Here is an 11,485-nt window from a genome sequence, read left to right on the forward strand (position 1 = left end):
TCTGGGCACTGTTCAGAGAGGAAATGGCTTTCAAAGGACTTCCGACACACACACACACACACACACACACACAAACACACTATTTTTTGGTGCAGTTCTGATTATGTAGTGGGATTATATTATATTTATATTATATTATATGAAACATTTGGGGTAGAGGTTCTGCTCTGGACACACACACACACACACACACACACACACACACACACACACACACACACACACACGAAAATCCAGGGAGTGCGTTTGCACAGCCAGGGTGCAAAACGTCTCGGCCATGCCTTTCGGCCTGGTGGAGACAATCAGGAGTCTCCTGCTAAAAATCTATCTAGCCTGACTGGCCTTGCTGGAAATAGTATTTTACATCACTTTCTCAATGACTATGATCCATTCCCTTATTTTTTATTATTTTCCTCTACACATAAGGATAGACTTGAGACATATCACTAATTCAGGGAAATTATATAGGCTTCTAGAAATTATGTATTTATTTTACATTTCTTGTATGTGACATAAAATATGTATAATAAATTATGATTATTATAATTATTATTATAATATCATTAAGACAACATGCATCCATTAATGCATCCATCCATTCATTATAAAGAAAACTCCCTTCCTGGATGAAGCCAAAGCAGAACTTAGAACAATAGAAGAAAAAGGAAAAGAAAAAAAGCAGTCACACAGTGACAGAATCATAGGACAGAAGAATGCATTGGAGAGCATTCTGTGCGAGCTGCGTTGCTGTGGTTACAGACAGAACAGATCTAAAGATCTACAACGCTGCGCAATTCGACGTTGTGAGCTTGTAGATCTGTTCTTTTTTTGCACGCGACACGCCCGGTGCATTCTAGGTTGCTTATCCGAGAGGAGGCGCCAAGATTCGCTCGCGCTGCTCTGCTGTCTCTAGTCATTGTCAACAGAGTTGTGATGTTGCGTTGCTGGATGCAATAAACACAGCAATAAACCGGATTCAGAGAAGATAGAAGAAAGGAGAACAGAAGCGGACATCTTAAGGTGAGTTTTGACACACATAAATACTATTAATATAGCCCTGAAACATGACGGTCAGTCAGTGCAGAACCCCTTTTTTCGCTAGCATAAAGCGCTAGCGCGATGCTAACGGGAGTTCGTAAAAGGGGCTACAATGCTGGAATTGTCTTGAGTTTATTTATACAATAGGTCTACTTTGAATTACGTGTGTGTGTGTGTGTGTGTGTGTGTGTGTGTGTGTGTGTGTGTGTGTGTGTGTGTGTGTGTGTGTGTGTGTGTGTGTGTGTGTGTGTGTGTGTGTGTGTGTGTGTGTGTGAGAGTGAGAGAGAGTGAGAGATACTGCATTTCATCGTGTGGCTTTGATAGCTTGCTCATAATAATAATACACCCATTCTGTTGTGTTTGTTTAGGTCAGGGGTCTTCAACAGGGGGTCCGCGACCCCTAGGGGGTCCGCGGAGGTACTGCAGGGCCAGGGGGTCCGCGAAATTATTGCTTTAAAAAAAAAAAAAAAAGATTTTTATTTTTTTATAATAAATCATGACTATCCATTTTGAATAGCTTGAATACATGACTACTATGCATTTGACAGATTGTTGATATTATTGACATTGGTTCTCAGTATGTTTAGAAATGGTAGTGGTACGGCCCACCCTGCTCGCTGTAACTTGTACATGTTTAAAATAAAATAAAAAATATGGCTCCCTGCTCCATCTCCCCATCAGTTTGGGGGTCCCCGGCCTGAAAACGTTGAAGACCCCTGGTTTAGGTAATACATTATTTGTTTTGTGTTCTTAACTAGGCTATTTAACTGTGTAAAATGACTTGAGTTTCCATAATAAGCCATTTTGTCATGTGTCTGTTTCAGCTAAGTGCCAAGTTTGTCATCCATAAAGTGTCAGTCACGATAGTTTACTTATTTCTAAAAATTCTATTTCATTTCTGATCCACATAGGGTGTGGTGGTGTGGGTTGCATACAAAATATTCCCTCTTTGTCAAGGAGCAAGCGGTGAAATTTTTGGGACAGCTGTCCTGAAAACCACAGGATTTGCTGAAAAACATCAGCTTTCACCCCAACGCAACTGAAACTGAGAGGTATGTTTGGTGAAAAAGTCAGCATTATGATGTTGTCTCGGCTGCACAATATTTCAACCAGAAATACACATTTGCTGCCGAGCCAAACAAACAAAGCTATGACAAAACCGAACAGCAAACGGGTCACAGTGTCACCTTAAAAAAAATAACTACAGCCATGCATAGAAGCCTGTTATTAGTTTGACTAGAAGCTCGGCCGCCCGAGGGTCTAGCCCTTCGGGTGGCCGAGGGTCTAGTCGGGGACCGGCCTACACAGGAACGATGTAAATAGGGAATGAATGCTCCACCCTTTAAATCAAACCCCATTATACCTGTTGTCATAGGACCCGTTTTGGCCATCTGTTTGCCTGTGTCCATTTATGCCCATCTGTGTGTGCATTTATGCCCATATATGGAGCTATCTGCTCGTTTTCAATTGCAAGTAGTACCTGATTGTGTATAAATGTTGTGTCTACTGCATCTGTAGGGCACCTCTGTGCAGTGGCCTCCTCATGGACAAAGTCTTCACTAAGCTGTTCAAAGAATCTTTCAAACAGATCTTTGGGCTCTGAAGGTTGACAGTAGTGGAGGATGATGGCAAAGGTTTCTCTTACTTTCCTTGAGGAAGCGTAGCTTGAGACGTCACGCATGGCGGTAATCCATTCTCCATCGTCCTGAAGCAAGCCCATGGCTAGAGCAGTGTCTTTGAAAGTGTCATAGTGGTTGCCGTTATATACCTTAAGGTCATCATAGGTCTGTGGTCCTCTGATATGTCCTAGGAGCAGTTTCAAGTAGAATCTTTCTCCTTGGAGCACTGATACATTGGACATCCTGCCTATTGTACTTGGAAGTTCTGCATCCTTGAGTTGGTGGACTCTTTGCCAGACCCATGAAATGGGTAGGCCTACATAAGCAAATGTCGGTCTGTCCGGTTTTTCTCCATAGATGGTCATGATGATGACATGATGATGACATGAGGGAGGGATAGACCGACAGACAAAGCCTTCATGTCATCACAATGACATGAGGGAGGGACAGACCGACAGACAAAGCAAAAGGCTTTGTCTGTCGGTCTGTCCCTCCCTCTTTTCTCCATATTTGGTCACAATGATGTCACAAATGATGTTGACATGAGGGAGGGACAGACAGCCTATAAAGGGACAGACAGCCTATACATGTACCATTAAATTTATAGGCCCAGAGGGTTGGCAGAACCGGGGTCTGGCACAACCAGGTTGACCTGGTCTAGTTTTTGCCACATGTGGTCCTTTGCATCCCATTTGTAATGTTCTGGAATCTGCATGTAAAGATATTGCCTTGCGTCAGGGTCCCTGCTGTTTAGTTGGAAGAAGGCAAGCAATGTAGTTGGTTTGGCTGCCGCTAGGGCCTCCTGTGCATAACCTTCTCTGAAGATTATGCTCTGCTGGCCATCTGTGTGGATAGCGAGATTGGTGACAGCAGGGACTCTGTCCTGGATCTTGTATTCCATTGTTCTCCAGTGTGCATCATGAGCATCAATGGTTCTGGCATTGATGAATCTGGAGATCTCATCCCTGTCTTCAATATCGAGAGTGCCAACATCAACTCCTTTATGGACGTATTTGTACAGGTACTGTTGTCATTGGACCCGTTTTGACTTTATTATGGAGATCTCTGGATCTGTCTGTCTGTTTCCCTTTCATGCCCATATATGGGGATCTATGTATCTGTTTGTATGTGTCCTTTTATGCCCATATATGGCATATATCTCTGTCGCTTTTTGTTTGTTTCTTCTTTAAGCAGAATATGCAGCCTGCATAAATCTGCATCATTCAAGTCATCATCCCAGTCCCACGCTTTGTTGCTCTTTTCTTTTTTGTAGCGGGAGAGTTCAGCTTGAGTTTTTTTGGAGAACTTGTTTTTTGTTGGTCTTGTGCTGTTGATTTAGCTTGTCTTATGTTTGTCTCCCCCGTCTGCACCTCATCCAACTCAGATCTTGACTGATCCTTGTTTTCTTCAGTAAAAGCAGCACAGTTAATTAATTCTTCATCACCGATCTCATCAAAAAAACTGTCTCCTCCTCTGTCTGCTCCTCCTGTCTTCCCACCAGATGTTGACTGTTCCATCTGCTCCCCAGGAACACTGTCTCCTCCTCCGTCTGCTCCTCCTGTCTGGCCAGCAGATGTTGACTGTCCCATCTGATCCCCAGCAACAGCCTTATTAGCTTTCCATTTCGCATCCCAATCGAGTTTTGTAATTCTTTGGTTCATTTTTCTTTTTTCCTGCTCCAGTTTTTGTATATAAAGAAGGACTTGAGTCGATGTCTTGAAGGCCTGCTCCTGCAATTCCTTCCGGCTTTCCATGAACTTGCACTGATAATTTAGAAGTACCAAGTTGTTACGAATTATTTCTCCTTCACCGGGGTTTAGCTTTGGTAGCTTTTCTGGAGTACTCATTTTTTTGAGAGCTGCTTATAGACTATATGCAGAGGTCTGTCAAGAGTGCTGGACTTAGCTTAGAAGCCGGCTTATATACTTTCATCTGACACGTATGCCACGTGATGTCAGAGCCCTTTATGATGTGATGTCACAATGAGTCAGCGCTTGCACGAGAAGTCTCTGCCTGTGTCCCTTTTATGCCCATATACGGAGATATCTGTTGGGTGTCGGGTCGAGTCAGAGCGAAATTTGGAGTCTGTAGCACCAACCATGTGTTTTCAGGGCTCTCCCGCTAATTCCCCTGAACCCAACCGCTCTGAAGAGCACCCTGAACTTTGCTCACCTCGGAGTGAGAGGAAGAAAGACTATAGTTTATGCCACACTCAGAGATTTTTTGTTGACTCATCTAGTGTATGTGATGCCTTTTATGAAGTGATGTTACAATGAGTCAGCGCTTGCTCCGGAACAGCCCGATGTCAGTCATCTCCGCATACGGAGATTCCAAACCTTTCGTGCCGGATCCGAAAAACTGTGTATCGGGTCGGGTCGAGGCCTAGCTAAGATCGTAGGCAAAGGTCTGAGCTATCTGTGTGCGAAATTTGGAGTCTGTAGCACCAACCATGTGCTTTCACGGCTCATCCATGCGATTCGGGCCAATTTGGATTCGGCGTCCATTGGCTTCAATTAGTAGTCAGGACTCTGCATATGGAGATTCCGAACCTTTCGCGTTGGTTCCGGAAAACCGCATATCGGGTCGGGTCGAGGCCTAGCTAAGATCGTAGGCAAAGGTCTGAGCTATCTGTGTGCGAAATTTGGAGTCTGTAGCACCAACCATGTGCTGTCAGGGCTCATCCATGCGATTTGGCCCAATTCGGCCTCGGCTTCAATTAGTAGTCACGATTAATAATCAGCCGCATAACAGCGTTCTCTCAAGGGCCACGGCATGTAAACACGGTGGTGATTCGGCTCGGAACGAGTCAACGACCATTGAAAATACTAATATGATAAACACCAAATACGAAGAAAGTAACTACCCTAAAATCTAAAGAACTGTCTGACTTGTGACTTGAAGTTGTGAGAGAGAACCAGATAACAGACACCACAGTGAGTGTAACTGCAGGTGGTCTGCTGACGAAGTGTCTGCTCTCTGGCTGCAAGTACAGCGAAACCACGGCCCACTGATACAAATCTATATAAAACAAACATTAATATTAATTAGATATGCCTACATCACGCCACACAAGTAGAATGGAGTGAGCACATATGCAATGAGTGGCTTTCTTTTCTACACAGAAACTGGAAGTACACAGAAATAGTTACAGAAACAGCAGAAAGCTTTGAATCCACAAGCCTATGGGCAAACCATATCATTGCTCCCTTTGCCATGTTTCTATTGTATTATACTTTGGAATGAAGTGAGTGGACGGATGGATGGATGGATGAGGGGTTTCTGTTGCTATTCTTACAGAACGCCTTTGTTGTTTAGAGCAGTGGTTCTCAACCTGTGGGTCGGGACCACCATAATTATTTTGGGGGGGGTCCCCAGATGATTAAATTAATGTATATTTCTAATGTGACAATTTAAGGACTTTTTAATACCTCTGAAATGACAAATTAAACATTGGTCAAATTGTAAAATATAAGAGGCTGAAATTTTGAAAATAGCCGATCTACATGCTCACATCGCCTCGAGCGTTGAGAGCATATAGATCTGCTATTTTCACATACAAAATGTAATTCCTCAACTCTTAGTGCTTGTCAGGATGAGGGGTCCCCAGGTAAATTATATGATTATTTGGGGGTCGCGGCCTGAAAAGTTTGGGAACCACTGGTTTAGAGGGCTCCTTTGATAAAACAATCACGTTGCTCTGTGTGCGTGCACGCACGCACGCACGCACGCACGCACACACACACACACACACACACACACACACACACACACAGTATATGTTGTAGCTTGAAATGAAAGCGCTGATTCTCTCTGCTTAGGAACTTTAAGACCCAGGACGGGGCCCTTATCGATGGAGGCAGGAGTCAGAGATGGTTGGAGGAGGAGGTTCCACCCAAGAAACCACAGGTGAGAAGAGTGGAACAGAAACTTTACTTGTGAACACTTGGCTTTCGCTTCACATTAGTAGAATAAGTGAAATAAAAATAGACAATAAAACGCAACATGACCATGGACAAAAACATTGCTAACCATCCAGTATATATTCTAGCCCATAAATACTATACAGAACGTCAAAATCATCCCCAGTGTGAAGTGCGTTAATTTCATTAAGCGTCCTTGGCCAATTTGACCCGGGCCATACAAACAGACACCAATTGACCAATGACAGTCCGGACAGACACAGGACAAACAGACAAAGCCATGTGTACTAAAGCGTATTTAAAACCCCTGCCAGATGGAAGACAGGCCTCTGCTGCCCAGCATGGATGGAGGAGAGAGTGGACGCTGCAGCAAGGCAAGGCTGCTGACCTCTTCCTCACCCGACCTCAGGCCGACCTGGACTCAGATTGTCTGGGTGTCAATGTCAAAGGACCAGGTATGGCTTATTGTTTTGACTGCTTCTTTGTGTGTGTGTGTGTGTGTGTGTGTGTGTGTGTGTGTGTGTGTGTGTGTGTGTGTGTGTGTGTGTGTGTGTGAGTGTGTGAGTGAGTGTGAGACTGTGTGAGTGTGTGATTCATATTTTATTGGATTTTTGAACAACACAACATAACCAAATACCTACACAAGAGTCCAAAACAAAAACAGCTAAAAATAAAAAGGGAAGGAGGATTTCTATGCTATGCTATCCATACAAATAGAAACACTTGTCATTACAATCCATTAACATGGAGAAGAAATCTTTCCCACATCAGGTGGAACTGGTCTATTCTGCCCCCTTTTTTTATTTCTTCTTCACTGTTGTTCTTCTCTCGGTCTAATACGGCCATTTACAAAAGAATACACATTCAGTAAGGATATTGTCAGCACTTTGGATGTTGGTTGGTTTTAATACAGTTGGCTCAATCGCCATGAACTTGAATTTGTTTTTGGATAGTTCATTTTATTGTAAATTTGGGTGTCCGACACACTGACTAAAGCAAGGGGTAAACTACATGCCTCTCAGCACTCCCACCTTGCTGGTTGGGGCACCAGTTCAGAGAGGAGTAGAATCATGAGGGATAGCATCCGTTATGCACACCTCACTGACAGGTGAAAATAAACGATCAGTGACTCCATGTGCATCGGAGGATGCATGTAGTTGTATACGTGCTCCGCAAGACCAACAGTAGGGGTTAGAAGCAACAGGGAGTGTGTAGTGCATACATGGAAAACCAGCGACACATTTTAAATTAAATCAAAGTGTTACAGCTCAAAATGTGTTGCAGCACGACGCGTTTTGAGCTTGTAGATCGGCTATTTTTGCTTCTTTTGTATGAGATACTAGAATGACAAAGTAGGACGTAGCAATATGCAATGTGGCCCTCTGGAGTGACAGTGGAAATATAGTGGCCCTCTCAATCATCAAAGTTACCCACCCCTGGTGTAGTGCATAGTTCAAAGGGAACTGGGAGAATGACTCCCAATTCGTCAATTGGGGAGAACAGAATAGTTTACATTTTGAAGGTTTGGAAATAAATAGAAAATGTACTGTAAAGCTGGTTGCACACTGCTGCGTTTTTTCTTTGCGAAATACTTTTTTTCAGGGCAAAGACAGAGAGAGAGAGCAAGGGACCCTGTGGTCGAAAAATAAATACGAATTGGGCGGGAGTGTGCAATCGTGATTAACATAACGTGAGGTTGATTTCTTTATTTAAGTGCTCTGAAATTCGCTCCTATATTCGGCAGAAAAAACACAGCAGTGTGTAACGACCTTAACTCCTCCAGATGAACCCCGGCTGAACCATGTATCCCTCTGTTATCCTCTCCCCCAGACAGCATCATCCCGCTGATGCTGGCGTCTCTGCGTACCGGAGGAAGCTCAGAGTGCGGCCTGCACGGCGAGGAGGAGAGCGGAGGCGACGAGCCGGGCCCCAGCATCATCTCGGACCTCATCACCCAGAGTGCCACGCTGGCGGTGCAGACCGACCACACGGGAGAGCGCAGATGCCGCCAAGAGGCTGCTGGACCACATGGGCAGAACCCCGCTGCACGTCGCCGTGTCCGCCGACGCATGCAGGGAGTCTTCCAGGTGAGAGAATAGCATAGGAATTCCATGTTGAACTAACATCGTGATTACAGTTTTATTATGCAAAACCGCTTATGCTTACTAGATCAGGGGTCTTCAACGTTTTCAGGCCAAGGGCCCCTTAGTTGAGGGAGAGATGAAGCAGGGACCCCCCCAAACCTTTTCATAGATTCCATATAGTCAGTGTTGGGAAAGTTCACTTTAAAAACGAACTAGTTCAAGTTCAAGTTCAGAACTTCAAAAATGAACTAGTTCATTTTTAGTTCATAATTCCCCATTATGAACTAAAGTTCATGGTTCCCCAAAATGAACTACATAGTTCTTTTTTAGTTCTTTTTTTAACCATATTTTTTTTATACTTTTGGCTATTAAAAAAAAAAAAAAAAAAAGGAAAAAAATATATATAAAGGTCTATATATATATAAATGTTTAGACGTTGCTGCATGCTATTATTTGTCAAAATTATTGACTCAGCCCATATAGAACCACACACAGCAATACTTTCATCCAACTTAACATTGAGGTGCCCACAATATTTATGTGCCCACTGCCTAGTTCCCAGTCTTCTGCACCCTTATTGTGAAGGGCTGAATGTAATAACCATGTTATTGTCTCATTGTGTGAAATATCATAATATTCAAAACAAATATTTGACTCCAATTGATTCCCCACACAGTATTGACTTGATATAGCAATAAAAAAATATATATATTACACAGCAGTTGTGGGAAAACTAAGACATTGTTCAAAAAACACAATTCCGATTTTGGTCATTTTGGAAATAGGGCAAAACATATATTTTTCTTCAATCTACTGTCTTGACACTCTAACCAAAATTGTTCTATAAACCATAATCTACAAATTGGAAGTGAAAGAAACTTTAACACACATTTGAAATGAAAACAAAAAATTACATGTACAAGGAACCCCACTAGAAAAAAACCAAAAAATTACATATACAAGGAACCCCACTAGAAGGCAGACGTTTCTAAACCGTGCACAGCATGTTTCCGCGTTGGTTAAAATAGCTGATCTACAAGCTCACGTTGTCTCGTGGATGCGACGCGTTGTGAGCTTGCAGATCAGCTATTTTCGCCGTGCAACACACATAGGACAAAGTATAGTCAGTCAGGCTTGCGAGACGAGGAGGAGATTCACAGTGCAGCAGCAGAGTGCAGACAGCACCGCATATCGGAACGTTCACGAGATGCAGTAGGCACTGCTGCGTGCTGCTGCGTGCAGTGCCTACTATTGGAGCATGTAAATGAAAAGAGAGACGAGAGGAGCAGAGGACAGATGACCGCGGAGGCGCGGACCGCCGCATGAACGGCCGACGAACGTCGACGAACGTCGTTCACGGGCGTCAGAATGACCGCGTTCGACAATATCGTTCATCAAGCGAAAACAATTACGTTCAGTTCACGTTCGCCCAAAATATGAACGTGTTCATGAACGATCGTTCTTTGAACGCGTTCGGGTACAACACTGCATATAGTTTCATAATTTGACAGCACAATCATCAGTGTATTTTGGATTCATGTAAAACATTTTTTTTTTTTAGATATTTAACCACTTGAGCCTGCTATTGTAGATATGCTATTTTTGCTTCTTTTGAATTGGAATCGTGAAATGTAACACTTTGATTTAGTTTAAAATGTGTTTAGTTATACTCATGTTAACTTAACGAAGTTAAATACAAATATGTTGGACATTAAAAAAAACTACACTTTTTCATGGGCAGATGTGACTTATAGACCTACAAACGCTTGCACTTTTTCAGACCTGTAATTAATTTGCTCTGTGATCTCTTCCTTTGGGTACATTGGGCACACTGTGCGTGTACTGCTACCTGTGAATTGCAAACTAGTTTATTATTTAGTGTACACTTTGTATTTTTGGAGTTTTTAGGTATCTGTTTGTGTATCATGGATGTTCTATTTTTGTTGTGATGTCTTGTAAGTTGTATGTAAGCAAGGATTGTGTAATTTTTTATTTCTGCCTCTTGGCCAGGTCACACTCGAAAAAGAGATCATGTCTCAATGTGTTTTTATCTGGTTAAATAAAATAAAAAATAAAATAAAAATAGGTGCTGGTGTAAATAGTAACAAAGGAATTGACAGCTTATTGTGTCTAAAATTACATATTTAGCCACTTGTACGCACTAAAATCGATAAAACAATAGAGGTAAATGAAAACATTTTAATACTCATCTTTTCTTTCCTCTAATTATATATTTTTTTGTTGGTGGGGATTGTTGTTTGTTTTCTTTCAGACTGATTCCAGTGGTAGCTGCAGGAGAAGACCATTAATGCAGAAGATCTTACAAGAGGAAGACGGCTATGGGGAGATTCATTTCAGAAAAAAGGACATCTAAAGAAAGGACAATAGACAAAAGATGTAGAGGCGCTGCAGATATCTCACCCTGGACAATGGCAATGGTTGCGTTATCATCGCAAAGTTCAATGAACTACAGAGAGAATGCAGACTGCAGCAGGCCTGGGCCAGAACTATCCACCCACAAACACAACTGGGCCGCAACTATCCACACACAAACTCATGTATGTGACTTAACGCTCATAGCTACTTCTATGAATGCAAAATGCTACAGATCCATGGGAAAAAAAGGGAGAGTCCTCATTTACTTGCTGTGGAAGTAACTCCCGATGGAATAATCATTGGTCATAACTGCTCATGTACTACTGGGTAGTAACTTAACCCTTAAGTGCTGTTCGGGTCATTTTGACCCGTTTTACATTTTCATTTGGGAAAAAAAGGTAGAAGTTTAAATTGTTTCCACCTGAAACTCACTGGCCTTAAAGATTCT

At 42.6% G+C, this 11,485-nt stretch overlaps 1 protein-coding gene across 1 annotated transcript; it reads left to right on the forward strand.

Moving 5' to 3' along the window:
* The first annotated feature begins 1,618 nt into the window (after positions 1-1,618).
* On the forward strand, positions 1,619-11,067 carry LOC308284083 (neurogenic locus notch homolog protein 2-like). Its single transcript, XM_080724622.1, has 5 exons — positions 1,619-2,090; positions 6,476-6,563; positions 6,892-7,032; positions 8,408-8,664; positions 10,934-11,067. Exons 2-5 carry the CDS (start codon positions 6,527-6,529, stop codon positions 11,033-11,035), a joined length of 537 nt encoding a protein of 178 aa, XP_080580748.1. The 5' UTR covers positions 1,619-2,090; positions 6,476-6,526; the 3' UTR covers positions 11,036-11,067.
* Positions 11,068-11,485: the final 418 nt, after the last annotated feature.

Source organism: Nannobrachium achirus (assembly GCF_963921795.1).
Source record: "Nannobrachium achirus genome assembly, chromosome: 1".
Classification (NCBI taxonomy): Eukaryota; Metazoa; Chordata; class Actinopteri; order Myctophiformes; family Myctophidae; genus Nannobrachium; species Nannobrachium achirus.

What these genes read in the sequence shown, in the direction of transcription:
- LOC308284083 (XM_080724622.1), top strand. Translation starts at nt 6,527, where the DNA reads ATGGTTGGAGGAGGAGGTTCCACCCAAGAAACCACAG. An exon ending in TTCCACCCAAGAAACCACAG is followed by an intron (nt 6,564 to 6,891) that starts GTGAGAAGAGTG and finishes AACCCCTGCCAG; the next exon opens with ATGGAAGACAGGCCTCTGCT. An exon ending in GCATGCAGGGAGTCTTCCAG is followed by an intron (nt 8,665 to 10,933) that starts GTGAGAGAATAG and finishes GTTTTCTTTCAG; the next exon opens with ACTGATTCCAGTGGTAGCTG.